We start from the raw sequence: 26,600 nt of genomic DNA, 5'->3' as shown, positions 1-26,600 counted from the left end.
AGGGCTGGTTTAGGCTCTCTAAAGCTCCTTGAGTTAGGCTCCAAAATTACCTCTGGCCTTGTAACTTAGGGGCTAGATTTAACAGACTGTCCATGGGCATTGGGCTTAATGGTTCAAGTACAATATTTTTTGTATAAAAGAGTTAGGGTTTAAAGTAATCATGGGGTCTACTCCAGACTTTGAGAATTTAGAGGCTACTAATTACAATGCAAAGGAAACATCATTTTCTATTGTTAAAAGGGCTGATATTGTTGCAGGTCCACCGATTGAACACTTTGTTTGGGCTATTTTTGGACCAATCCTACCCCGATTGGATCCATCTCTTTCATATAAAGAAACTCGCACTGTCTGGCACTGGAACCCTCCGCATTAAACAATTTGTAAGGCCTGAACTTGGTAATTGGCTTATCAGCTGTTGAACCATAAATCAAGAGGGGTGATGTAGGCAATCATGTTAAGGTTTAAGCCCAGCAAAATAAGTTGTGGGCATTCATTAGGCACCAAAAATAAACCATTTGTAAAGTTATTTAATTATGTATTGATAGGTTCTCGATCAAAGAACGAATAATCAACTAAGATCAAATCAACAAAAAGTATATGCTTTAATGCTATATTTTTCCTGGTAACATTGCAGGCTCAGGCTAAGGTTAGTTCTTGTTTTAGGCTGCAGACTATTTCAAAGATGAGCTAAGATTCTGTCTGTAATATTGCTGGCAAAATCCTAACGCGCAAAAAACGTGAAAATCTTCACCCCTATTACTTGAAAGCTAAGTACAACTTACCGGCAAGGTCCTTTTCAGATAAGTTTAGGTCTTTGGAAAAACCACTGTATACATGCCTACTTCGTGCACTAGTTTGAACAACCAAAACGGACCAAAGTTGCGAAGGTGACAGAAATTTATCAAATTAGGCAGGCTGGTGTTTGATATTTTCATCCTGTTTTGCCTGTGGATTCTGGAACTAGGGAAAGTACCTTATTGAAACTAATACTAACACTAATGGAAATAAACAAAGATGGTGATGAGATTGTATTTGGACTTATACTAAGTTCCTTTGCCTGACTTTCACCACGTTGCTACCTTTGGCTTGGTTTGGTTTGATGTAATGGAAGTGGAACCAAGCAAGATAACCAAGTTGACAGTTTGAAAAGAAGAGAGACGACAAGCAGCTGCAAGTTGACTGCTTTTAGATTTGGCCTACCAGGATTTTCCAGCATCCTAACAAAACAATATCTAAGACCAAACAAAGCTTGGAATTTGATCTATTAGATAAATAGATATTTTCTTTGGAAGATACTGAAAAGTCTTAGAGCATTGAATTGAACTGCTGGAATGGTCAGACTCATGAGAGAGTTATGGAAGAAGAAAATGCGTCATATGCGCCTCTTCAGCATATACCCCATTCCTTTCTGTAAGAGATCAGTGCTGGTTTCACAGAAGGAAACAAAACTGAAGTGAAAATGGGACCAAGTTGACCCATTTAAATTCATTACTTTTGGCCTCAAATGACCCTCTTTTTAATACTTAAAAGTTTCAATATTGGGTCCTAGAAACGTTTTTTTTTTTTTTTCATATATGACACTAATTTTCCATACATGTGCGATATGGCATATCGGAAAGCATCACATCTTCTTACGAACAATTTATTATCTATAAAACATATATGAAGGATTATAACACTTGATTTATATTCATTATAATTTATACAAGGAGAAAACTAAAGCCACTTTTGCTGCCTAAAGCAGTTACTCGATCCATCGGAAGCGCATGTGGCAAATAAACACTTTCTCTACTTATATGAAATAGTCGACAAAGATCTGATTCTGATCAATTTTTTTACCGGCTAAGCATGTCCGCGTGGAGCACGTACTTGCAACCTTTTCTGGAAGACCTATATTCGTTAGTGATTTCCAAATGCACGAGAATTTGGTGATGACAACCAGGCAGTCGGACTAGCCAGACAATGTTGACTAATAACCAGATGGCTGCAATTGGACAAGCTCTCTTTGCCTCTTGGGGCCTGATCATTTCGTGGAAAAGGCCAGCCACTTTTTGGCCGAGGGGATATTGAATTTTTAATCTTGCACCAGCCAGCCTACTTGATAGATGGGTCAGTAGGTAGTTTGACTCAGTGCATTGGACAATGATATGGAGATGACTTCAACCTGGCCATGCCACCATGTCGAAGTGGATAGAGAAAGACAACACTAAATTTCCCCACAGCCGATGTATCTTCCATTTCCTAACGTGAAATTATCCATTGCTGCAATTTCACCTGTCTCAGTTAGTGACGTCCTTATATATAAAGTAGATTGTAAAAAGTGCTTACCAAATCCCACAAAAATGGAAGAAAAATTTGGTTGCTAATTTCCCAACTATATGGGAAAAAATGGGATTTCGGAGGATCATTGATGGTGAAGCCAATATTTACAATATAATGTTCTTAGCTTGAGGAATTAAACTATCTATTCTCGTTTGGTCTTTGGACACCAAGAAAAGAGTCTTGGACTCTTTGCATGTGCACGCTCCATGAAATGTTATGTCAAGCAAGCCTTCCGTAACACTTCAGACGAAATCATAAGCCCTTGGAGCAATCTATTTTAATACAAATTAAAATATCAAGGAAAGAGCATCAAAATATTTAACTTATTAATTAGTACATGATTCTCTATCTAAATAACATAATTTGAATCTCTTCTTCTCTAATTATTAAAAAATAAATAAATAAAAAAAGATCTTTGTTAAAAAATATATATTTTTTTTTGTAAATAAAAAGTTGTTATCTAGGTTCTTACATGCTAAATTAAGGTAATGTTTTCGGATTTTTTTTGTATCCAGCATGCAGTGCACCAGAGGCGGAGGGGAGTAGTGGGGGCCCCCCGCCCCTCCAATAATTTCAAAATTTTTGTAATTTATATTTTTTAATTTAATAATTTTACCTTTAAATATCTCACAATAATTAATTAATAATTAATTTTAATAAAACTAAAATAAAACCTATTATAATATAATTATTTTCAATCCCTACTTCTCTAAAATCTCACAGTCACTCCCTTTTATTCTCTTTTCTTTTTACTAAATATTATAAAAACAAAATTTTATTTTCTTTTACACTTTTTTACTTGTCAGCCTTCTCTATCAGAAAACCTCTAGTCGATATAATAAGTGGTAAGTTTGGATTATTTACTTATTTTATTTTTAATATTTTCAATTTTAAATTTTTTCTTTATTTAATAATTTCTACTTAGTGATTTTGATTTAAAATTTAACGTCTTAGTCATTTTTTGTTGAAAACAACAAAACAAGCATTTGATTGAGCACCTAATATTAATTATTACTTATTTATTTAGGGATTATTTCATTGCTTTTCTATAAATTATGTGTTTTTTTATTTGCTTAGATTCTTATGAATAATTAAGTTTTTTATTCGGGATTGTTTTCTCATTGAATTGTTTATTGATATTGTATTTAATTTTTGTGATTAATTTTAAGAAATTGCTTCCCATGGAATTTTGAATTGATAACCCTTAATATTTTTTAATGGATTGCTTTTCATTGAGATTTTTGTTATTATATTTGTTAATTTTTATTTGTTGTTAGTTTATCTAGAAAGTGGGATTATTGTCATTATTATATTTTTTATGATTATACTAGTTAATTCTTTTAAGTAAATTATTAAGATTGATTCTTTAAATAATTTTCAGAATTTATTTGTATAACTTTCATATGAATTTTTTTCATTTAAATTACTTTATATTGTCTTCGGCTCTTCACCCCCCAAACACAAAATCCTGACTTTACCAATACACGAATGTTCTTGAGAGGTTATCCACTGGAGATAGGGTAATCAACCTACCCACGTAGACCATTCTTATCTTTTCTTTTAACTACATGAGATTTGGGTTAATTAGGAAATTAACATGCATGGTAATAATCCTTTGGAATCAACTTAATTGTGGAAAGTTTGAGAGCAATTACTCAAGAGAGCGGATCACTACCATAGCATTAATATTCCAATTGACTAGAGATGCCTAGTCAATGGCGCATCAGTCGGACGGTTTGTGTTGAAAATATTGATCAGATTGCTTGGCATTCTTATCCAAATTAAATAAGGAAACCAGATCAAAATAGCTAATTACTGACATTCATCCAAAATTTCAGCAAACCACAGACTTAAGTCAATCCTCCTAATGGGGATGTTCTCTCAAATTTTTAACCATCATTTATAATTATAATTATTTTTATTACATAAGTTCATATTTTAGCATGCAATATATATATATATATATATATAATTTAAAAATAGATTTAAAATTAACAATTTCACTCTCTTTTCACTTGAATAACTACCTTAAATTCTAATCTAACTCAAACATTACTACTTATAAGAATTCAAAATATATAAAGTTAGAATCATAAAAGAGACTACATAAGAATGGTCACTATCAATTATGCATGTGATTTTATAATACAAATTTCTTTGTTCTTAATTATAATTTCCTTTTTCTTTTCATATTTCCTCCTTCGTTCTTATAAAACATTTAATATTTTATTTCGCTCTAACCTGCAGATGGAAAGATATGTATCTACATCTTATAATGTAATATTATGAAGAAAAACTATATTATTTATCTTTTATTTATCAAAAATGTATTTGATTTGCCTGTTAAATTAAGAATTTAATGTTTTGAGAGAAAAAGGTAATTAAATTAATGAATAGAGAAAAAGGGTAAGTAGTTTTTTTTACCCTTTCTATGCAATATTGAAATTAACTAATATCTGCATCTCATATTACCAGCAATGGTGGGTACCACCTAAGTTTTGTGCAAGATCTTGCTCCACTTAATTTTCTCTTACCCCATCCGTCTATAAAAATCGGCAAGCTTTGGAAGATTATTGTCATAGCAATTAACAAAAGCACACATCCGAAGATGGGCAGACAGATGACTCAGGTTTCAATGGCAGCCGAGGCAGGAGAAAACCAGACAAGCTTGAACAAATATGCTTGTTCATGTGCTATTGTTGCTTCCTTCATATCCATCATTTTTGGTTATGGTAATATCTCTCTCTCACTGATCTTCGAAAACTCATCCAAGTTGTGCAAGATGTGTGTGTGTGCGTGTTCTCAAATGGTGGTATGACTTACTGGAGTATGCTGATATTCGAGATTTGTCCACAAGATTAATCGATTTCTATACTCAGATCCGTGCCATAATTATGTTAACATGCATTTTTATTTCAGAGAAAGGATTTTATGAAATGGTTGGTATATGTATCTCTCATCCATGAATTAATTAGAGAAAATCGTTCTTTTTTGTTTTTTAGATACTGGAGTTATGAGCGGAGCCATGATTTTCATAAAGGAGGATCTCAAAATCAGTGACGTCCAACTGGAAGTCCTAGCCGGAATTCTGAATTTTTGCGGCCTGGTTGGTTCGCTGCTGGCGGGAAGAACGTCTGATTATATTGGACGTCGGTACACAATTGTGTTAGCCTCCATAATTTTCCTTCTGGGTGCAATCTTAATGGGTTATGCCCCAAACTATGCCATCCTGATGACCGGAAGATGCACTGCTGGAGTTGGCGTGGGCTTTGCCCTAATGATTGCTCCGGTTTACTCAGCAGAGATTTCATCTCCTTCCTCGCGAGGGTTATTGTCTTCTCTACCGGAGCTTTGCATTAGTTTTGGCATCTTACTTGGTTACGTATCCAATTATTTCTTTGGAAAACTGACTCTGAGACTTGGCTGGAGGATGATGCTTGGCGTTGCAGCAATCCCTTCATTTGCCTTAGCTTTTGGCGTACTGAAAATGCCAGAGTCTCCCAGATGGTTAGTACTACAAGGTCGTTTAAGTGACGCCAGGAAAATCCTGTCGCTGGTTTCCAACACCGAAGAAGAAGCTGAATCTCGGTTTCGTGACATTAAAGTTGCAGCTGGGATAGATGCAAATTGCATCCAGGATGTTGTCAAGCCTCCTAGTAACAGCCGCGGCCAAGGCGTGTGGAAGGAACTTTTGCTGCCTACACCCACCGTTCGTTGGATCCTGATTGCCGCCATCGGAATCCATTTCTTCGAGCATGCAACCGGCATCGAAGCTGTCATTTTGTACAGTCCAAGAATTTTCAAGAAAGCCGGAGTCGACGGCAAGGACAAGCTTTTGCTCGCCACAGTTGGGGTAGGGCTTACTAAGACAACGTTCATCTTAGTAGCCACATTTTTACTAGACAAAGTTGGGAGACGACGCCTTTTATTGATAAGCACCGGAGGAATGGTTGTAGCCTTGACAGCGTTAGGATTCGGCTTGACCATGGTAGAGCGAACTGGGGAAAAGCTTTTATGGGCACTAAGCCTTTGCATTGCATCTACATATATTTTTGTAGCTTTCTTCTCAATTGGACTTGCGCCCGTCACCTGGGTTTACAGTGCTGAGATATTTCCTCTGAAGTTAAGGGCACAAGGAGTCGGTATCGGTGTGGCTGTCAACAGGGTCATGAATGCGACGGTCTCCATGAGCTTTATCTCAATCTATAAAGCAATTACCATCGGAGGTAGCTTCTTTATGTTTGCAGGAATAGCTGTGGTGGCCTGGTGGTTTTTCTTCTTCCTATTGCCAGAGACCAAAGGAAGGTCCTTGGAAGAGATAGAGACACTCTTCACCAGGAAGACGAAGCCTAAAAAAGAAGGCTTGGAAATTCAGCCGAGAAGCAATGCTGAAGCATAGAACTGGCGTTCTTCGAAACGCCATCTTCTACATATATAACCCAATGTAAAATAACAGTGTTTCTATGCACAATCAAGTTGGATTAGATCGTGAGAAAAGTCGATTAATGATACCCCAACTTGTTACTTTCCAATTTCCATCTCATTTTGGAAAAAGGATGCACATAGATTTGCACTGTTACAGTTCAGTACCCCCCCACCCCCAATTGTAAATGTTAGCATTATCATTTCAGTTTTTTTGGTTTACTTTTCCTTGAGACTTGAGTGGCATCCTTAATCAATTTTTCCTTTTTATTGGATGAATTGTTTACAGTAAGTGAATAAGTCATGATGGCCGACCACTCAATTTGGCTGCTCTACTGCTAATTAATATATACGTCTTCGTCTGGTGTGTGAAATCTTCTTCAACCTCTGCCAATGAAATATGGCGACCTTTGGTAGAACGAAATGGCAATTAAGGAAACGGCCTTTAGCTAAATTAATACCCTTTTTTTTTAATGTAAATCACATGTTTAATTCTTGTCTCACTTAAGTTTTCAGCAGGTTTAAAATTGCTTGCATAATCTTCTGTAATTAAGCTGGTAAGAGGAAAGAAAGCATGAGCTATTACTGGAAAACAGGGAGGAGAAAGTAATACTTCTTGATATTTCCTATTCCTGCTGCTAATCCCTGCAAAGAGAGCTGTTCCTTTTGGGAAAAACTTCTTCCTTTAGTGAGAGGGTCTTAATATATGCATTTTGATCCTTCTTCCATGGAAAAAATGGTCCATGCACCAAAACGATGTAAGCTCGGCTTCTTAGTCAACGGAATTTTGGGGCCTCAAATCTCAAAGCTTTAAACGAGTGCAAGCCAATACTGAATAAGCACTTGGCATGACATTTGGAACAATTCGGGTTGCTCTTCCCCCCTAATTAGTAGCTCTGTAAACAATCAGCTCAAGATATAAATCGTGCCCACACGACTCCTACAATCAAGGAGAGCCCTTTAGGCAAATTCGTCTTGGTCTCATTTTCCCCACGTATTTCCCCTTTTTTCACTCTCAGGAAAAGGATCCAGGGGGAGAAAGGGTACTTGGCGTTTTGACTCGAAATCTCTCTCCTTCTGTTGCATTCTCTAACCAATTACTGATATCTTCATTATCTATCTTCTTTTTTTTCCTGTCTCTGAAATTGTTAAATGAGGAAACTTTGTCCAAATATTGACAGAGAAGATGGCCTTGAGACGGTTCTCGAGGTCCCAGTACCGGAAGAAATGTTCACCAGCATGGGCAGCAATCTTCAAGTGCGCTTGGCAAACATGTTAACATGGATGAAGGCTCAAACTTCTGATAAGTGGTCGCAACCAGTCATTGCAGGTCGGATTAACGAGCTACGCTTCCTTCTTTACCTTGTAGGATCTCCTCTTATCCCTCTCCAGGTGCAATTGGGCCACTCTGTTCACAAACCTGTCAAAGATTGCTCAATTGTAAGGATATCATTTCTTACCCTCCTCTCAAAAACTCTTCAATCATTTTTGAATGTAGCTTTCCTTGTGTCAATTCTACACTATTTTGTCATTAAAACAGTCCCCCAGTAATTGCATTCGATTTTTTACATTACCCTTCTTAAATTGCCTTGAATCAAATAACAAAGATCACACATGTCTGTTGAATTCATGTCCTTAAAAACAGTTTCTGCATACACCATGAGACAGGGAAATGTGCGTTTGATAAATAAGTTTAAAAATGAATAGATTTGGGAAATATGTGTTCTATTAAGGACTTTAATCATTGACTAATTTTTTCCCTTTCCCAGCAAGCTTCAACAGCAAAATACATTGTGCAGCAATACATGGCTGCTACAGGAGGACAACAGGCATTAAACGCAGTGCATAGCATGTGTGTAACCGGGCAGGTGAAAATTACTGCATCAGAGTTTCACCAAGGTGATGCTAGCGTTAACGTGAAGAGCAGTGAGGAAATGGGTGGATTTGTACTCTGGCAAAAGGATCCGGATTTATGGTGCTTGGAGCTTGTGGTATCAGGATGCAAGGTGGTTTCTGGAAGCAATGGCAAACTTTCCTGGAGGCATTCCTCTAATCAACAAACTCCCATTTCAAAAGGTCCTCCCAGGCCCTTGCGCCGTTTCCTTCAGGTATCTTCCTTTCATTCTCAAGGCAACATTACAATTTATACAGACAGGCATTTCTTCTCCTCAGCGTTGCCATTGATTAGCAACAACATTTTGACTGATTATTTTTTTTTCATTTTTTGAGTAGGGATTGGATCCAAGGTCTACGGCCAATTTGTTTATAGACGCAACATGCATAGGAGAGAAAATCATAAGCGGCGAAGACTGCTTCATCCTCAAGCTCGAGACGAGTCCAGCAATCCGCGAGGCGCAAAGCGGACCAAATTATGAGATCATCCACCACACGATCTGGGGCTACTTCAGCCAGAGGTCTGGTCTCTTGATTCAGTTTGAGGATTCCAGGTTGTTGATGATGAAAACCAAGGATGACAACGATGTCTTTTGGGAGACTAGGACAGAGTCGGTAATGGATGACTATCAGTATATTGATGGTGTTAACATTGCACACGGTGGTAAAACAAGCGTCACGGTATTCAGATACGGAGAGCAATCTGCCAACCACAAGAGGCAGATCGAAGAGAAATGGAAAATTGAAGACGTAGATTTCAATGTATGGGGTTTGTCGATGGATCATTTTCTGCCTCCATCTGGTCTGCAAAAAGATTAAGATTTAGCTTAGACCAGAAGAAGAGAAAATGTGCAACTTTTTTTTTCTTTTTAAATTTTTAAGACGAGGGTAAGGAAAAAGAATGTGTACATACTAGAGAATTTGAAAACAATATTTTGAATATAAAGAAAATTTTGAAGGAACTTCCTTAATTTTTCATATTGCTTGCTGCTTATTGCCAAGAAAGATCACTGCAGACAGACAAAAACGAAGGAAAGGATGATGTCTTCTAAGTTGCCAGGCAGATGTTCTGATGTCCAGTGAATCAAGTTGGTTACCAGAGGTTGTTGGGTTGTCTTTCATAATCTACTTTTCTTCAGAATACTATTCAATCTTTTCAACACCCTCTCCCCTCGTGCCTTATTATTTGACTTCCTTGTCTCCCGTCAATCATTAAGCTAAACTAAGACCCTGAAAATTATAGTCTTCTTGTTCTGGAGTTCCTCGGCCTGCCCAGTGAAATGCTTCACAAAATTCCTGGATTCCCCGGCATGGCACGTTTAACCAAGTTCACGTTAACATGTGCAATCCTCGCCTCCCTGACTTCATTTCTAGCAGGCTTACGTAAGTTTCCTTCTCCCAGTCTTTAGTTATGACTCGTTTTAACAACAAATTCTCAAATTCTGCCTTTTTTTGTTTTTTTTTTTCAGAATATGGTGAGTTGGGCAACGAAACAGGGGACCTTTTCATGAAAAACAATGAAAGAAAGATTGAAACTTTCTTAACATTTTCGAGCATTTTCCATTTCCTAGCACCGTTAGCCGCCGGAACTTTATCTGACCTTATTGGCCGTAGATATAGTTTATTGTTGTCTCCGATTTTCTTTTCCTTCGGTTCTCTGGTAACCAGCCTAGCTCCAAACTACGTCGTCTTCGTGACTGGTTACCTTTTACTTGACACCGGGATTAGTTTCGCGCTAGCTGTAACTCACGTTTACATCACCGAGTTATCCCCCGATTGGACTCGCTGGTTTTTGACTACTTTCCCTGAAGTGTTTTGGAGTATCGGGTATTTAGTGGACAACACCTTTCCTCACATCTCTTCCAAAAAGATTCTCATTTCGCGACTCGGACTCGGAACGATCCCGTCGATTTTGTTAGCTTTCGCTATGCTATTCACTTTGCCTGAATCACCGGGTTGGCTTGTAACTCGAGGTAAACTCAGTGAGGCAACACGAGTTCTTACCAAAACCTCAGTTAGCGAAGAGGAGGCGAAGTTAAGACTCGGCGAGATTAAATTGGCCGCCGAGTCAAAACAGAGTGGTTAGACAGGATCCTGGAAGAAGCTTCTCCTCCATCCATCACCGTCGATTCGAAGAGCTTTAATCGCAGTGGTTGGATTGAACTTCTTTCGAAGTTCAACAGGAATTGAAGCCGTGAATCTTTTCAGTTCCAGACTTTTAGACATGGCAGGGGTAAAAGATCAGGGGTATATTTTAGGCGTTACATCAGTCGTCGGATTCATTAAGATTGGCATCATCTTAACCGCACGTTTTATAATGGACAAAATCGGACGGCAACCTTTGCTTCTTGTCAGCGTAGCTGGCATGATCCTATCCCTCGCTGGTTTAGGCTTCGGATTGACGATCTTTTGTCATTCGGATGAGAAATTAATATGGGCCGTTGATATGGGCGTGGCCATGGCTTTCCTTTGCGCAGCGTTTTTTTCTGCTGGATTGGTCCCCATCACGTGGGTCTACAGCTCGGAGGTTTTACCTTTGAGATTAAGAGCCCAAGGGGCAAGTCTAGGGGCAGCAGTTAATCTGGATACACGTGGCTTAACATCGTTGGCTTTCATATCATCGCACGGTGTGTCACTGTTGGAGGGGCGTTTCTGTTGTTCGCGGGAGTGGCATCAGTGGCGTGGTTGTTTTTTTATAAGTTGCTACCTGAAACACATGGGAAATCCTTTGAGGAGAAGGAAATCAGACGTGGTGGTGTTGTTGGTACATCAGATGATGAAGAATCATCCAAGCTTGACGGACGCGTGGCAGGATCAGAACGGTTAGATGGTCATGAAATCCCATTCTTAGAGAGAAAATTGCGCAAGAAAAGTGCGTCTTTCCCGGCATATCGACCATCTTCCTCAATGAAAATTTATTTCACATCAAACATAGCCCAACTTTGAAATAGCAGCATTGAATTTAATATGATTTTAAATTTTAAATTTTAAATTATCTGTCTTTTGCACATGAATTAGATTGTATAATTTTAATTTAATGACTTGTGATAAAAATATCCAAAGCTTTATTATTGAAAATTGGCTTGAAATTTTCTTAATTAATAATGAAAATGACTAATGCAATTTACTAAATTTGTATATAAATTTTTATTGACTGCCTGAGGTACATGCAAAAGAAAAGATAAATAGAATGCATAAAAAAATATAAGAACTTAGATTTGATGCCTTACTAATATATACATTTTATATATTATCAATGAATCAAATATTTTTTTTTTGTTAATAAATAAATTTAAAATTTAAGAATCTTAAAAAAAATAAATACTCATCGTTTAAAAAAAATTAAAACTTTACTTTTGTACTTTGCAAGATAATATTTTATAATTAAATAATAGTATATAAGTATTATGCATTAACAATGTATTAAATATAAATTCAAAAAATAAAAACACCCAATGAATCGTCCACTATAATTTCATAAGTTAATGTTGCTTTATAGACTAGCTTTATTTGATTCTTTATTCTAAAAAGTTTTTATTCCCTAGATGATTTTCTCTTTCTTTTTTTGGTGGCTTCTTTTTGTATATAATTTATTATTTTAAAATTTCAAAAGATAGGAAATAAAATATTAACTTTTACGAGCCAGCTAAATGATTAATGAACTCTTCTTAAGCTTTTTTGGCAACAAAAAAAAGGTAATCTTTGCAAAATATTTTTGTAGAATCTATAACATATTTAAAATGAAGCCCCATTGGGGTTTCCAGAGTTAACCACATAAATGACAGAGAGAGTGAAAGGGAAAATATGTTGAACCAGAGAAAAAGAAAAAGAGGGGTGCAAAAGGGTTAGAGTTAACCGCGTGAAAGGCAAATATAGAGAGTGCAACGAGGTCCGTGTGTTACACACGGGTAATATTATAGTAAAAGTAAAAGCTAAAGATTATTCTAATTAAGTGTATATTCTAATATCCCTTTTAAAAAATTAAATGTATATTCTACATGATTTTTCCCATTTTGTTGTCAAAATATTAGATGTGGAGTTTATAAAGGTGATAATTGATTGTAAATTAGGTAAGCAAGAAAATTAAAAGTTCAAATTCAACTTGGTTAGAAAATTTGAAATTGGACATTGGGTTTAAGCTTAATTGAGTAGTTGAAAGACAATGGAAGTTAAATATTACATGATCCAATTCCATCGTCATCAAACTTGATTCATGTTTCAACTTTTAACTTAAATTAAATTGTAATTAGTTTTACATTATTTAACTGTATGTTTTCAATGTAATTTTAGATATAAAATAATTAAAATATTACGTAAATTCAATTTAAAATTTAATAAGTCAATTCAAATATTTTAAATTAAAATATAAAAATATAAGAGATGAGGTTTGGTATATGACAAAAAAGGTAATCATAAAATTCAAAATTTAATTGATTAAATTCATAAAGATAAGAGATGAGGTTCGAACAACATATAAAAGAATTGAATAATTAATAAACGAACACAAGAGGCTATATTGTTTGACTTTCGTCCGTTATTTTTTAAATAAATACATTAATCATCGTCATTCATGACTGTAAAACTTATGTATTAATAAATGCAAAAGATACATCAAAAACTATTGGTTAAAGAAAAGGCACCAACGAATAAAGCACGGCCCAGTCTAACAATGAGCATGCAATCCCAAAGGTATTGCAAACGACACCATAGTCCGCGCAGCGTCGGTGGCCCTGTCGTGAAGCTGCATGAGAAATTGACAAGTACCCTCTCAAAACCGTTAAAATCTGTCATCACATTCACATCGGACGGTAAGTATCCTCTCCAAATCAGATGAAGGTAAACTAAAGGGGAATTAATCTAGTGTGCTGGCCCGCAAATAGTATCATTACAATAATTTAATTCCGTTGCCTCCAAACGGCAAATCATGATCAACCCCCTCCTGTTGTTTCTTTCCCACATCCTACTCCATTTTCCTACTTAAGTATAAAACAAAATTTAGCTTCCAAAAAATAAAAAAGAAAAAGATTTTGTTTCCAATTCTGATTCCAAATGAAGGATGATGACACTGTGCCGACGACGACGGCAACAACGGGCACGGCGTATGTGAAAAAGGAAAGCTCAGATTCGAGTCTATTTGGTAAAGGCCGTTATAAGTTCTGGGCATTAGCAGCGATTTTGTTGCTGGCATTCTGGTCGATGTTCACCGGCACCGTAACTCTCCGGTGGTCCGCCGGTAATCTCAACCGTCTTTCCGATGATCTCGATAGCCCCATCCATGACGATCTAGACGTCCTCGTATGTTCCCCTCAAATTTTTATCCTGTCTAACTTGGCATTTGTCCAAAAAATAGATATAAATATTCTTCATTTTTCCCTTTTTTTTTTGTGAAGGAAATGGAGGAGCGAGAGAAGGTGGTGAAGCACATGTGGGATGTGTACACTAACAGCCGTCGGATCAGATTACCGAGGTTTTGGCAAGAGGCGTTTGAGGCTGCCTACGAGGAGTTGACCAGTGACGTGCCTGGGGTTAGAGAGGCTGCAATCACTGAGATCGCTAAGATGTCCATCCGCTCCGTCGATCTTGATCCTCCTCCCATCCAATCAACGGTGAGGATCGAGTGTTTTCGTTGTGAATTATGCAGATTTGCTGCAAGGATATCATATATTATTTCTTTATTATATTAGTTTTGTTGATCTAGAATAATTGTCGCTATTCATGCATTTCAGCATTTGGTTAAAAACTTGCTTTGCTTAACATGTGATTGTCCAATGAAATGTAAATTACCAAAAAAGCAACTGGGTTTTCCACTAATTACTTTTGGCCCGTAGCTTGACTGGGCTTTCCCTTCTTTAGAATTGATCTTAATACCTATTACTGGTTTGCTATTTTCACCAAAGTTTCGTTTGGGATGAAATTTGATTTCTAATTGCATATGACCAGAAGAACAACTAGGTTGCTTTGCAATTACATTTGGTCAGTAGCTTAATTTCCTTTCATTAGAATTGATTTTACTGCCTACTATTGGTTTGCTGTTTTATATGCAATTTCCATTGTATTGCATTGAAGTATAATTTCTGCCTTCTGATCCTCCAAGTGTACAATCTTTCATTTAGTTGTTTAATAACGCCATCTTTCTTTTGAGGATTTAGTGTTAAGCTAGTGGGATCTAGAATTTTGATGCATGTAGCAGACACCAACTAGTTTGGGACTAGTTAGTTGATTTGATCTTCATTATGTTCCAAGAAAGGAGTTAAGACATTTTTGTTGCTAATCTTTTATAGAGTCCTTGTTTTTCTTTTTGCTTTAGCATTTCTTGTTAAGTTCTTCTATCGATTCTCTTAGAGGATTAAGGAATTTCAAGTTTTTAATAATCCATAATAGATTAGCAACTATATAGACCTTGATGAATGCAAAGTACATCTTGGCCTCTATATGTGGGAGAAATTAGTTCTGACAAAGCTGTAATTGATCTTCATCTGAACAATTTTTGCCCTCCAGAGTTTGAATACAATTAATTGACGTTTGTCTAGGTGTTGTGAGGAGGTTGGAATGTTTGTTCACAATATTTTGTAATTGGGATGGAGGCGTTGGATTTGGTGCTTCAAGTTTCTCTATAATATAGAATTCTTTGGTACAGAAGGCTGAAAAGAATAAGATTGCGTCAACTGAATGAGACCAGTGGATGGTCAAATTTCATGCTGAACAGTCAAATGGATCTGATTAATTCAATTATTTAAAATGTAGGTTTATGCCACCCAACCTGTTTGATAATTGGATCATATCTGAATTTGACGTGAATTTGCAGCTGTAGACATTCTTGGTTCGTTTTATTTTACCATGTTTGTTAAGGAAAGAAACAATATACTGGAGCATTCCTTCTTTCTTACTATGTATTCTTCACCCCTTTAATTTTGGAGTTTCTTAAGGAATAATTCCAGTAAGTTGAGGTTGTAGTCTTGTGTGGGAAGGTGCATAATATTTTAGTGTAAGCACAAAGATTGGCTGTTTGCTTTGATCTAGATTCCGAATAACTTATGTTCCATGCTCTTATGTTATGAGCGTCTCTCAGCATGTTGAATCTTATGGTAATTTGCATTTTTGCTGTATTCCTAATGACTGTCCCCACAGGAGTCCTGTGATAATGTAGGTACCTTTTTTTTTGAAAGATAGATAATGTAGTTACTTTTACACTTGAGATATCATTTAATCGAATTCGTTGAAGTGCCATTTATTCTATAACTTTGTCTGGGGTCACATTGGTTAACTTAATGGCTGCTCGTGTAACCAATCAAGTTACATTTGATGAACCATAGGGATGTTCTAAATCATAGAACCTTTTTATCTAAAAGATTATGAGGTACTGTGTGGTCATGGGTGGATGGTATTGAATGCTCATTATTGAATTAATAGAATTGAATCTCTGGATTGAAAAGTGTGAACCGTCTCCAAGACCCTGCCCACAAGTTTTCCTTCTCTCAATGTTAAGTTTTCGTGGTGGTTAAACTCTATGGCATTCAATGTCTGAATGAATGATTCCGTAGTAGAGAACTTTATCATGTTATCACGATTCAGTCAGAGGGTAAAATATCTTATTCATTCTAATTCTTAAGGTGAATTTGATTGCAGAAACAATTGGAGTTACAGAAATATTAAATACTTTATTTTATGTCGGTTAACTGCTGTTTTCTGTTGTTAGAGTGAGACATGCATGGAAATTAACTTTGTATTGACCTCGCTTGTTTACTATGTTTATGTTGGCAGAACGCAAGGGAACTGAGCAAGGGTCTGAAACGATCGGAGAAAGGAGGATCCAAGGTAGCCTCTATCGGAAGTGGTCAATGATGTGAAGAATGCTGGATCCGAGGCTTTCCAAGTCTTTTTATTATTTTTGTAACTCTCAGTTGCTCGTGTGCTGCCCAAGTTTGTCAGAGGTAGTGGTCGGCAAAACCATAGTTGTTCACATTTTTCTCACAGCAACAAACTATGTATTTATTTAGTTAGGCTCTCAATTCTTTTTAAAAATTTTGCTGTCACGATCTTGTCTTGTGGATGGTAAAACTGAAACAATCATCTTCCTTAGCCTGATAAATGGAAGCGAGAAAATTTTGAAGAGATTTCTTTTACATGTATCCAAGTAATGCCAGATTCTTTCTCTTACCAAGCCTTTCTTCATGCCCGGCGGGCACGGGCAGTGAAACAAGGGTAGAACCTTGCTCCAAGCTAATTAAATTGGATTATTGTTAAGAAGAGAGCTGTTTTTTCTCTCCATATGGTATTATCATCGGACCGTGTGAAGACTGAAGAATTACAATTCTTGAAAAGTTAAATGTTTAATATTAACTATTGACACTATATCATAAAATGGGCAATTTAGTTTCTTACACTCCAATAAATTCTGAACTAAAGAAATTCGAAATTAAATTGTAATTAAAAATAAATAACTAAATAAATGCTGGTCCACTCTCGTATTTTCTTTCTCGCGGTTGTTAGACAGAGGAACAAACAAATCAACCACCGATGAAGTGTCCATATTGCTCGGCGGCGCAAGGTCGGTGCGCCACGACGACCACGGGCCGGTCTATAACAGAGTGCACCTCGTGCGGTCGAGTCGTGGAAGAACGCCAATTCCAGAACCACCACCTCTTCCACGTGCGTGCTCAAGACACCCCTCTCTGCCTTGTCACCTCCGAAATCCCCGCTCTCGCTTCCGCCTTCCAAGTCGACGAAGACGACCCGTTTGAGCCCACGGGGTTTATCACGGCGTTTTCCACATGGTCCCTCGAGCCCAGCCCACTCTTCCTCCGCTCCTCTCTCTCCTTCTCCGGCCACCTCGCCGAGCTCGAACGGACTCTGGAGCTTTCTTCGTCTTCGGCGCCATCGTCTACGTCATCGTCGACGGTTGTGGTGGATAATTTGAGGGCGTATATGCAGATTATTGACGTGGCGTCGATTTTGGGGTTGGATTGCGACATATCGGATCACGCGTTTCAGTTGTTTAGGGATTGTTGTTCGGCCACTTGTTTGAGGAACCGGAGTGTTGAGGCGCTTGCTACTGCTGCTCTTGTTCAGGCCATTAGGGAAGCTCAAGAGCCCCGAACCCTCCAGGTAGTTCTCACATTTCTGTTTTATAACTATATATATACTGACACTCATACTTCTTTTTTGTTGAAATAGCGTCTCTGTTGATTAAGTGAGGTTTTGCATTTGAATTGTTCATGTTAATGATGGTAATTTAAATTTAGTTGAAATTCTAGTAAGTTAATATTGTTATCACAGCTAGGAATTGGATTTTCAATGCCTTAAGAGAGCCTGCATTTGGCTCACATAGTTGAGATCGTTTTTATGCCCGTTTGAATTGATTTAAGTTTCATTGTCTGGTTTAGAAACATGGGATGCAATTTTATTGTAAGATAGCTGTAAATAATGTGGTAATGCATATTTATATGTTTCAAGTGTTTGCAAATTTTTGTTGCTTGGGGTCAATTCTCGTGAGAATTGAGAAAGAAAATGAGTGACAAGAACCTAATTGCATGCTATACTTTAAACTCTCAACTACCACTTCTGGAGTTTGGGATTTGCATCTTGTAGTATTACCCTGTAGTGTTGTAAGCAGGATCTATATGTGATTAGTAGTCCGGAGATACCTTTCTTAAAAAGTATTGCACTTTTATCTCTTGTGACTTTGTTTTAAGACGAAGCTAAGGTTCCTTAGGTATCATTCTTCACTATTACATGAGATTTCAGTTTCATGAGAGGTGGTGGCATGGTTGCTCTTATGAATAATAACGTGGACAAGTGGACTGGTATGAAAATGAAGAGAGGAAGTAGAGAGGTGGGATTGATCGGAGAACCTGGCAACCCTTAAGGTAAATCAAGGTAATGATGACTGTGTGGGTAAAAATTTATGAGGAATTGAGGTGGTAAATGAGTATATAAGAAAACCTGGAGTCTTAAAGTATAGAACTCCTGAGAGTGAGTCTCTCAAATTCTCGAAATGAAATGCTTCTTGTTTTATTTTCAATGTTCTTTTAGTATTTTGAGCCCTTAAAAGGGAAAATTTAAGAGGGAGTGTTGACGGAGATGTTGCTTATGTAGGGTAGACAGTAAAGCATTGCTCATCTTACATGTTTTTCTTTGCATGTAATTTGTCCCGTTTCTTTTATTCTAAAGCATCGCTAAGGACTGTTCTAAAATGGCAGGAAATCTCCATTGCTGCCAATGTACCGCAGAAAGAGATAGGCAAGTACATAAAGATATTGGGAGAAGCTCTACAACTAAGTCAGCCTATCAATAGTAATTCAATATCAGTCCATATGCCAAGATTTTGCACTCTCCTTCAGCTTAACAAATCTGCACAGGTACAATTAAGAGTCACTGCTTGGACCTAGTTATTTTTGTTGATGAAGGTGAATTGTAGCTATTAGAAGTTATAACCCTTTCTATGTGCTTATGCTTTGATAATTACAATGGAAGATGTTGCAGATAAATTTAAAATGAACATCAAAATTGCTTAAAATTAGATAGGACATGTGAGAGATTACCTCGAAATGTATGCAAATTGTCAGGAAAGTTTGTAATACGATCATAATTGAATTTTACACTGTATAATTTCTTGGTATCTGTATATGGTGGCTGAAGAATATGGATGTAAATATCAAGTGTGGTGCCGACCTACTCTTTTAATAAATGATGCTTGATTCAGTTGTTTTTCTAAGCTCCTGCTATTAGGTTCTGTTTTTGATTGAAGATGGCTGTAATGGAGTCTTAATTTTTTTTCAGGAGCTGGCAACTCATATTGGAGAAGTTGTTATCAACAAATGCTTCTGCACTCGGAGGAATCCAATCAGCATCTCTGCAGCTGCTATATATCTGGCATGCCAATTAGAAGACAAACGCAAGACACAGGCTGAGATTTGTAAGGTGACAGGTCTCACGGAGGTCACCCTTCGAAAAGTCTACAAGGAACTATTAGAAAATTGGGATGATCTACTTCCATCAAATTATACTCCGGCTGTCCCTCCAGAGAAAGCATTTCCCACAACTACAATTGCCACAGGCCGATCTTCAGGGCCTAGAGTTGATCCAATTGACCTTTCTTCAGTGGAGAGAGATAAGCAGCAAGACTCCAAACCAAATAAGCAGATTGAAACGTTGGAACCAGGCCTTCAAGCTAGAGGCAAGGATGATGCAGAAAGCAACGGCAACCCTTCTGGAACCCATACTGCTATGTTGAACCGGCCACCACATTACAGGCAGCCCTGGCTTCAGTTTGGTCCACCTGGTGTTTGGACAGCAGGAGATAGAAACCAAACCATCGTTCGAGCAGACATCAACGAGGCACAAACGAGCTGTCCAGAGTTGGAGCAAAAGGGGGATAAGCCCAAGATCGATAGCAAGGGTGCTACTAGTTCTCTAAGGCCAAGCCAGTTCTCAACCACTCCAGCTTCAAATGTGAGTACAATCACTTGGCCATTTCGTTCACCACCCTCATCAGGGCCTACTCCGAACATGCCAATTGTGCATCCGCCAAAGTTGCCACCAGGTTATGCAGAACTCAAAGGACCGGGGAGCCAAAATGGAAGTAAAAATACCAATCAGGGTGGAGACTCATAAGTAAAAATAGAACTTGTCCATTCTCTCTTTGGTATAAATTGTTGTGGAACATCATAATTAGTAGATGAGGTTAGAGTTGTTTCTATTTATATACCTGCATTACATGCCCATAATCGTGCTTGTGCTAGAATGCATGAATTTGTTGTGGTAGGCAGAAGAAGGAAAGAATGGAATCCAAAGAATTTATTTTGATTTTGAACTTTTGGTTTTGAAAATGGCAGGCCAGGGCCCGTGATCCGTCAGACTCAGACGTGACTCTCGATATTTTTGAACCATCAATCCCTCGTAATGCTTAGCTAATCCAGCTGTCTATAACCCCGTATGGCATTTCCGAAATTTCTTGGAACTTTAATGGCATTACCTTAAACCCTCCCAGATATTTACACTCAAGTGACGTGTCAAACCTGGCGAGGCCCTGCGGCCCAGCTCATTCTCTCTCATCTACCTACATCCTTCCCGAGAACAAACACACCCACCTACAATCTCCACCGTTCATTTAGTCCACGTCAGCGATCCGTGTCCTCCTCGAACCAACGGCTCACCTCACTCCAATAATTCACAAAACCACCCCCCCCTCCCTTAAACAAAACCGCGCCCTTAACCCTAACCACGAACCACGAGCCCCCACCTTTTCTCTCTGAGGTTTATCCCGACTAGCCCACCCTTAGCCAATAAGAAACGAAGAAAATCAAAAAAAGGGAAAAAAAACCGAAAAAGAAAAGTGAGTGAGAGAGAGAGAGGAAGAGAGGAAATCAAAATTAGGTTTCTCTTTTTTTTTTTCTAATTTACATCTGTGTGTTTCTCCTTCTCAAGCGCTTGGAACTTGAAAGAACTGAGACCGTACGTCTGGAAAAAAATCTCTAGGGTTTTAAGCCGTTGAAACAGATTAAAAGCCAAACTTACTCTCGATCTTCAAAAATCTAGGGTTAGGGTTTCCTTTCTGTTTTTCGCCATTTTTAAGCTTCCTTTCTTTGAATTTCTGTTTTCTCTTTTCTTTTTATTGGAATGACGCTCCTCAATCTCTTCCGTTTTGAACCATCCCTTTAAATCCATTTATTCCTTTCGAAATATAGGTAAAGAAGCTCGAATTCAATATTTGTTTATATAAATAGGGGTATATGAGATAAGACGGCGCCGTATTTGATGGACGAGATCTGGGAGAGGGCGGTGGAGACAGCTTTAGACGGGCAAACGGACCACGCGGCGGCTCGAACCTTAACACTTGACGGTGCGGTGAAGTGCGTTCAGGGTCGCCTCCCACCGCCGAGTCTGTTGGAAAAATTCGAGAATCTTCAACATCTTTCCATCGCCAACATCGGCGTTTCATCTCTAGAACAGTTTCCTCGCCTCCGAAATCTCCAGAAACTTATCCTTTCCGATAACAGAATCGCTGGTGGCCTCGAGTTCCTCGTCGAAGCTGGCCTCGACTCGCTCCGAGACCTCGACCTGTCCAACAATCGGATTCAATACATCGAGGATCTTGCCCCGCTTGCCCAGCTTAAGCTTGTCTCCCTCGATCTTTATGAGTGTCCGGTTACCAGAGTTAAGGATTATCGATCTAGGGTTTTTGGGTTAATAAAATCGTTAAAATATTTGGATAAAATGGATGCGGAGGAGAATGAAAGGCCGGAGTCGGATGATGAGGAGGAAGATGAAGAGGAGGACGATGAAGATGATCCTGGGAGTGGGGAAATCGACGGTGAGGATAGGACGTACAGAATAAATAACGGGCATAGTGAAGGAGGGGAAGGGATTGTTGATGTTGATGAGGATGAAGAGAGCGATGCGGATGAAGAAGAGACAGAGACAGGTAGAAGAGTAAATGGGCAAAGCCATGAGGCTAACGGGTTTCGGATTGAGGAAGTACGGAGAGATGAAGATGAAGAAGAAGAGGATGATGATGATGATGATAATGATTCAGGTGAGGAAGTTGATGATGATTATGAGGAAGATGATGTTGTGGAAGTGCATGAGATTGAGGATAGTGATGATGAGGAAGATGGGGTAGAGGATGATGAGGATGATGACGACGACGAGGATGATGAGGAGGAAGAGGTAGATAATGATGAAGGTGATTTTGCTGAGCCGGAGAGTACTGGGCGTTTGACGAGCACAGAAGGGGAGATTGATGGGCATGAACATGGAGAAGATGATGGGGATGACGATGATAATGGTGAGACTGGTGAGGAAGAGCAAGGTGTTGAAGATGATGGGGAATTTGAAGATGAAGAAGAGGGTGAAGATGAGGTGAGATTCCTTATTGCTTGCAACAAGCTTCTGGTTTAATCTAATTGATGTGTTTTAATTCGTACTTTCTGCTTACTGTTTGTGTTTGTGTTTGTCTCATAAATTGGGTTGATTGTTTGATTGAAATGGCCTTTTTAGATTTGTCAAGAGAGGGAGACGACATGGCTGTGCTGCTAAGTTCTGAATGCTGTTTTTTGCTATTACTTGTGGAATCTCTACAACGTTGGTTATAATTTTTTTTCTTGGTCTTACAGATCTTAACAGAAATTATTTTTGGCGTATACGCTTGTTGCTGTGTGCCTATGTTGCTCTAAAACCTCCAAGAGGAGAATGAGTGCTGTGTTTCTGTCTCGCTACTAGCCATGAATTTTGCGCTTTAAGTATATAGGCTTTTATTCACAGTCAGGCGTTTTGTTACACTGATTAATTTTGTTCATACAAATCATATATGTGGATTTTTTTTCCCCCATGAAAGAGCTCATATAAACACTTTTTTTAACCCTTTTTAACATGCTTTTTTGGTGATTTTATACTTCTTTTGCTTGATAATATATCTGGTAGTTTCTAGTTGATTAGTTCTAATTTTCAAATCATGTTCACAGTCATTCTAGCAAGTCTTTGCTGGGTGAGGACAGTACAGAAATTACTTCAAAGCATACTGGTTTTGGATTTTTAATTTAGAGCAAGCCTTGTCAAATGTTTTTCTGGAAACACTGATCTTTGTTGTCATATATCAACCCTTCCTCAACTATTGATCTTTGTTGTCATACGTGCTCTTTACCAGAGCAAATAATCCAGAAAAGGTGAATTGGGCTTTTTGTCTTTGAAGTGTGTTTTAGTCCCTTGTTTAGCAAGTTTTTTGTCATGAGAATATAGTTGTTAACTTGTCCTGTGTAGGTGATGTGTGCCTTATCTTGTTATGACTCTAGCATCAGAAAATTTTCAGCTTTTTCTCTAAAATAATTTTCCTTGAGTTGATTCAATTTTTTTTAATGTTACGTTATTTTTGTCTTCTGGTTCTGTGAGAATGTTACTTTGGTTTACTAAGCAGTTTATATAGAAATCCCTGGCAATTTGGTTGGCAACTTTGTGTTCTGTGGATTGCAGTTAAAGTGCAGTTGTAAAGCTGATAAGCATCTTTCTAATGCAGTGGCTGCTTTGTCAGTGATGTTCTGTATTATCTTGAGGGGATTATGGAGTTTTTGGAAATTTTAGTTGATATATCCCTTGCTTTTAACTTTTTTGGCTTTTTTATGCATGCATATTACTTTCTTGGTGGAGTGGCCTTTGCTCAGGGATTAGAAACTTCTTATTATATATCATTTGAAAAATTATTGGCATGTGAGTATTTCTGGTTGTGTTGTTGTAGTGGTTGAGTTCATCAATTGTTCGATATAACTGTAATTATTAACATCTCAGTTATGAGCTATTTTGGCTAACACGTGTTGCTGTGCAGACAAATAGAACTACTGCTTTTTGTTTTGTTTTGGAAGGTTGAGTGTGTTGGGAGGGGATTGAAGAGGAGGGTTTAAGGGTCTGTCTGGATTGTTTGGCTGATTGCAGTGCTGATTAATTTTTATTTCTGTTTTCAAGTCTTAGATATCTGGTATAATCTTTGTTTTGAATATAGTTCTCTTTTCATGCTTTAAATGTCATTTTATTGTGGTGATTGCGATACTTTTGATGAAATAATTAAATTGTTTTAACTCATTGTTCTTGAATGGAATGTCAGGATGAAGACTTTGGTGAAGGTTACCTGGTTCAACCAGTGGGCCAGGCTGAAGAACATGATGCTGGAGGTAGTGATATGGACCCAGGGAATGAAGAAGAAGATGCAGAAGAGGAGGAGGAAGTTGAAGATGATGAGGAAGTTCAGGTGCTGCCATCGACTTCCCATCTTAAGAGAAAGAGAAGTGATGATGCTGAGGACGGTGATGGTGAGGATGATGAGGAGGAAGACGATGTTGTTGAGTTTGCAAAGGCATCGAAGAAGCATCGTTAGCACTTTCTGAATTTCCCGAGTTAGATGTTTTATTAATGCTTAAAAAGCTTGGAAACAGGGGAAACTTGATGTTAGATTGGTTGATAGAGTCAGTCTCGGTAGTGATGTTGGCTGTGTTATTGGACAAATGTTTTAGGTGAAAAGGAATTGTATCTTGGGTGGTACATGCCTTAGTTCGAAAAGTCGTTAGCCTTTTTCTCGCGCTTGCCCTTTCTTATATAGCCGTTACTATTTGTTAATTCAAATGGCAGTTACGACGGTTTTACCGCCCATGTTTAGCTCTCAGGAGTCGGGGGTCTTGTTTTTCTAAAGGGGAAGAATGGAGGGAAAAGAGAACTTGATAAAAAATCTTTGTTTTTTCGTCTTTGGCCGAGGCGGGGGGTGGGGGGGGCGGGGGAGGGGTTTTGCTTCTTTTTTTTTTTTGAAAGATTCAGTGATAAAAACGATTGTAGATAGTTATCATCCTCGGCTCCCCCTATTGAAACCAAGTGGGCTTCAGGCAATTGACCAGCTCGGTACTTTATTTAGCCCACATGTCAAGCTGTAATTGGTCGAATGGTTTTTATTTATGAGCTGAAGCACGTTGGCCATGTGGCTATCAGGGCCTAGAGGAAGAGGTTGATCGCTAATAAGGATCAGGTACTTTTTTTCTTTCGTCTCACGGTCATGTGTGACATGGGATTGACAGATTCTTTTCTGTGAATACATGATGGTATCGTTGATTACCCTTCGAGCTCTCCCTTCTCTCATTGTAAAGTTTCGCATCTCTGTAGTTTACTTGTTGCTGGTAAAACCAACTGTTTCTTTTATATTGGGAAAAACAAAATTTTGACATAAAGGAGGTAGCTTGTTTGTTAGTAAATTGATATTACAATGTATGGTATATTTGTAATTTAGACAAGTGTAATTTAGCTTAACTCATAAATTAAAAATTGCTCTGAAGTTCCATCACGTTTCTGGTATTAATGGAAAAGAATTTAAAATTTTCGAAGATAAATGGTGAATGGCCTAAGACCGATGAAGACCCTCGCGAGTCCCCACTTGGTATGTTTCGCAAGGGTGGATAAGGTAGTAACTTAATTAGCAAAATTGGCAGCACCACCCAAGAAATAGGCTGACACCAAGCGAACTTCCCCTCTCTCTCTCTCCCCTCTGGCCATGGATGCCTCAAAGATGCTTCTACTATCACCAGCATCCACCTCCCTACTTTCACTAAAACGCAATCGTTTCATCGTCACATATAAAAGGCCAAGATTGCAGACTCCGCTCAAAGTGCTAGGCATGGCAGAGGAGACCAGTGAAAGCGGCAATGGAGTTATAGAGAAAGCAGCAGTAGGCAGTGGCCTGGTTGCCAACCCAGTGATTGCCTGGTCCCTTTACACGCTCAAGACGACGGGGTGTGGTCTGCCCCCGGGTCCAGGCGGCTCTATAGGTGCACTGGAAGGTGTGAGCTACCTAACAGTCGTGGGGATCGTGGGTTGGTCTCTGTTCACGAAAGCCAAAACTGGCTCTGGTCTGCCTAATGGGCCTTTTGGGTTGTTGGGTGCTGTCGAAGGTTTATCATTCCTGTCTTTGCTCGCCATTCTGATCGTTTTCGGGTTGCAATTCTTTCAGAACGGTTCCATTCCCGGACCTCTCCCGAGTGACCAGTGCTTCGGCTAAGGAGATAATGTGGTATGAGCCACTACCGCTCTATCTTGTGCTTGTGGCCATGGATTTTGCTCCAAGCTGCAACTATTCTAGTTTTTGTTTTTCACATGGTTGATTAGACTCTGGTGCCTAAGGATTGCAAAGAAGTTATGTAATGGGATTTTTTTTTCTTTCTTTTTTCCATTTTCTATCAACTGGTTTGCTTAACATATATATAAATATATATATATCTGCAAGTTGAGTGGTTATTAGCCTATTTGCAACAATGAGGCCTAGACAATGATTTTACAAATTGACAGCGAACCGAACATGCAACCATTTGACCTAGAGTCAGAAGGATTTTTCATCTACCATGGTTCTTTTCCCTTTTTTAGTTTTGATACACAGCAAAAATGGACCAGAAATGTTCCTAGTATTCGTAAATTTCTACCAACTTTCAACAAAGTCAAAA

At 38.2% G+C, this 26,600-nt stretch overlaps 8 protein-coding genes across 8 annotated transcripts; all 8 read left to right on the top strand.

Annotated features, from left to right (window-relative positions):
* On the top strand, nt 4,893–7,019 carry LOC18610960 (probable polyol transporter 6). The gene is made up of 2 exons (XM_018122566.1): nt 4,893–5,054; nt 5,325–7,019. Exons 1-2 carry the CDS (start codon nt 4,931–4,933, stop codon nt 6,719–6,721), a joined length of 1,521 nt encoding a protein of 506 aa, XP_017978055.1. The 5' UTR covers nt 4,893–4,930; the 3' UTR covers nt 6,722–7,019.
* Nucleotides 7,714–9,597, top strand: LOC18610959. The gene is made up of 3 exons (XM_007046920.2): nt 7,714–8,184; nt 8,514–8,852; nt 8,977–9,597. Exons 1-3 carry the CDS (start codon nt 7,897–7,899, stop codon nt 9,454–9,456), a joined length of 1,107 nt encoding a protein of 368 aa, XP_007046982.1. The 5' UTR covers nt 7,714–7,896; the 3' UTR covers nt 9,457–9,597.
* Nucleotides 9,624–10,778, top strand: LOC18610958 (putative polyol transporter 2). The gene is made up of 2 exons (XM_018122589.1): nt 9,624–10,020; nt 10,107–10,778. The coding sequence occupies exons 1-2, from the start codon at nt 9,918–9,920 to the stop codon at nt 10,721–10,723; spliced, it is 720 nt and encodes a 239-aa protein (XP_017978078.1). The 5' UTR covers nt 9,624–9,917; the 3' UTR covers nt 10,724–10,778.
* Nucleotides 10,729–11,576, top strand: LOC108662380 (polyol transporter 5-like). Its single transcript, XM_018122602.1, has one exon. The coding sequence runs from the start codon at nt 10,862–10,864 to the stop codon at nt 11,462–11,464; it is 603 nt and encodes a 200-aa protein (XP_017978091.1). The 5' UTR covers nt 10,729–10,861; the 3' UTR covers nt 11,465–11,576.
* Nucleotides 13,543–16,760, top strand: LOC18610957. The gene is made up of 3 exons (XM_007046918.2): nt 13,543–13,932; nt 14,028–14,243; nt 16,399–16,760. The coding sequence occupies exons 1-3, from the start codon at nt 13,687–13,689 to the stop codon at nt 16,477–16,479; spliced, it is 543 nt and encodes a 180-aa protein (XP_007046980.1). The 5' UTR covers nt 13,543–13,686; the 3' UTR covers nt 16,480–16,760.
* Nucleotides 17,014–20,449, top strand: LOC18610956 (plant-specific TFIIB-related protein 1). Its single transcript, XM_007046917.2, has 3 exons — nt 17,014–17,742; nt 18,837–18,995; nt 19,417–20,449. The coding sequence occupies exons 1-3, from the start codon at nt 17,155–17,157 to the stop codon at nt 20,248–20,250; spliced, it is 1,581 nt and encodes a 526-aa protein (XP_007046979.2). The 5' UTR covers nt 17,014–17,154; the 3' UTR covers nt 20,251–20,449.
* Nucleotides 20,989–25,308, top strand: LOC18610955 (acidic leucine-rich nuclear phosphoprotein 32-related protein). Its single transcript, XM_007046915.2, has 2 exons — nt 20,989–22,497; nt 24,230–25,308. Exons 1-2 carry the CDS (start codon nt 21,394–21,396, stop codon nt 24,497–24,499), a joined length of 1,374 nt encoding a protein of 457 aa, XP_007046977.2. The 5' UTR covers nt 20,989–21,393; the 3' UTR covers nt 24,500–25,308.
* Nucleotides 25,530–26,332, top strand: LOC18610954. Its single transcript, XM_018122600.1, has one exon. It carries the CDS (start codon nt 25,658–25,660, stop codon nt 26,159–26,161), a length of 504 nt encoding a protein of 167 aa, XP_017978089.1. The 5' UTR covers nt 25,530–25,657; the 3' UTR covers nt 26,162–26,332.

Source organism: Theobroma cacao, chromosome 1 (genome assembly GCF_000208745.1).
Source record: "Theobroma cacao cultivar B97-61/B2 chromosome 1, Criollo_cocoa_genome_V2, whole genome shotgun sequence".
NCBI classification, from domain to species: domain Eukaryota; kingdom Viridiplantae; phylum Streptophyta; class Magnoliopsida; order Malvales; family Malvaceae; genus Theobroma; species Theobroma cacao.
This window is presented reverse-complemented; position numbering and strand designations above follow the sequence as displayed.

Coding starts and splice junctions, on each gene's coding strand:
- LOC18610960 (XM_018122566.1), top strand. CDS start 4,931: ATGGGCAGACAGATGACTCAGGTTTCAATGGCAGCCGAGGCAGGAGAA. Junction 5,055..5,324: donor ATCCATCATTTTTGGTTATG/GTAATATCTCTC, acceptor TTTGTTTTTTAG/ATACTGGAGTTATGAGCGGA.
- LOC18610959 (XM_007046920.2), top strand. CDS start 7,897: ATGAGGAAACTTTGTCCAAATATTGACAGAGAAGATGGCCTTGAGACG. Junction 8,185..8,513: donor CTGTCAAAGATTGCTCAATT/GTAAGGATATCA, acceptor TCCCTTTCCCAG/CAAGCTTCAACAGCAAAATA. Junction 8,853..8,976: donor CCTTGCGCCGTTTCCTTCAG/GTATCTTCCTTT, acceptor TTTTTTGAGTAG/GGATTGGATCCAAGGTCTAC.
- LOC18610958 (XM_018122589.1), top strand. CDS start 9,918: ATGCTTCACAAAATTCCTGGATTCCCCGGCATGGCACGTTTAACCAAG. Junction 10,021..10,106: donor TTCATTTCTAGCAGGCTTAC/GTAAGTTTCCTT, acceptor TTTTTTTTTCAG/AATATGGTGAGTTGGGCAAC.
- LOC108662380 (XM_018122602.1), top strand. CDS start 10,862: ATGGCAGGGGTAAAAGATCAGGGGTATATTTTAGGCGTTACATCAGTC.
- LOC18610957 (XM_007046918.2), top strand. CDS start 13,687: ATGAAGGATGATGACACTGTGCCGACGACGACGGCAACAACGGGCACG. Junction 13,933..14,027: donor ATGACGATCTAGACGTCCTC/GTATGTTCCCCT, acceptor TTTTTTGTGAAG/GAAATGGAGGAGCGAGAGAA. Junction 14,244..16,398: donor CTCCTCCCATCCAATCAACG/GTGAGGATCGAG, acceptor TTATGTTGGCAG/AACGCAAGGGAACTGAGCAA.
- LOC18610956 (XM_007046917.2), top strand. CDS start 17,155: ATGAAGTGTCCATATTGCTCGGCGGCGCAAGGTCGGTGCGCCACGACG. Junction 17,743..18,836: donor AAGAGCCCCGAACCCTCCAG/GTAGTTCTCACA, acceptor CTAAAATGGCAG/GAAATCTCCATTGCTGCCAA. Junction 18,996..19,416: donor AGCTTAACAAATCTGCACAG/GTACAATTAAGA, acceptor ATTTTTTTTCAG/GAGCTGGCAACTCATATTGG.
- LOC18610955 (XM_007046915.2), top strand. CDS start 21,394: ATGGACGAGATCTGGGAGAGGGCGGTGGAGACAGCTTTAGACGGGCAA. Junction 22,498..24,229: donor AAGAAGAGGGTGAAGATGAG/GTGAGATTCCTT, acceptor ATGGAATGTCAG/GATGAAGACTTTGGTGAAGG.
- LOC18610954 (XM_018122600.1), top strand. CDS start 25,658: ATGGATGCCTCAAAGATGCTTCTACTATCACCAGCATCCACCTCCCTA.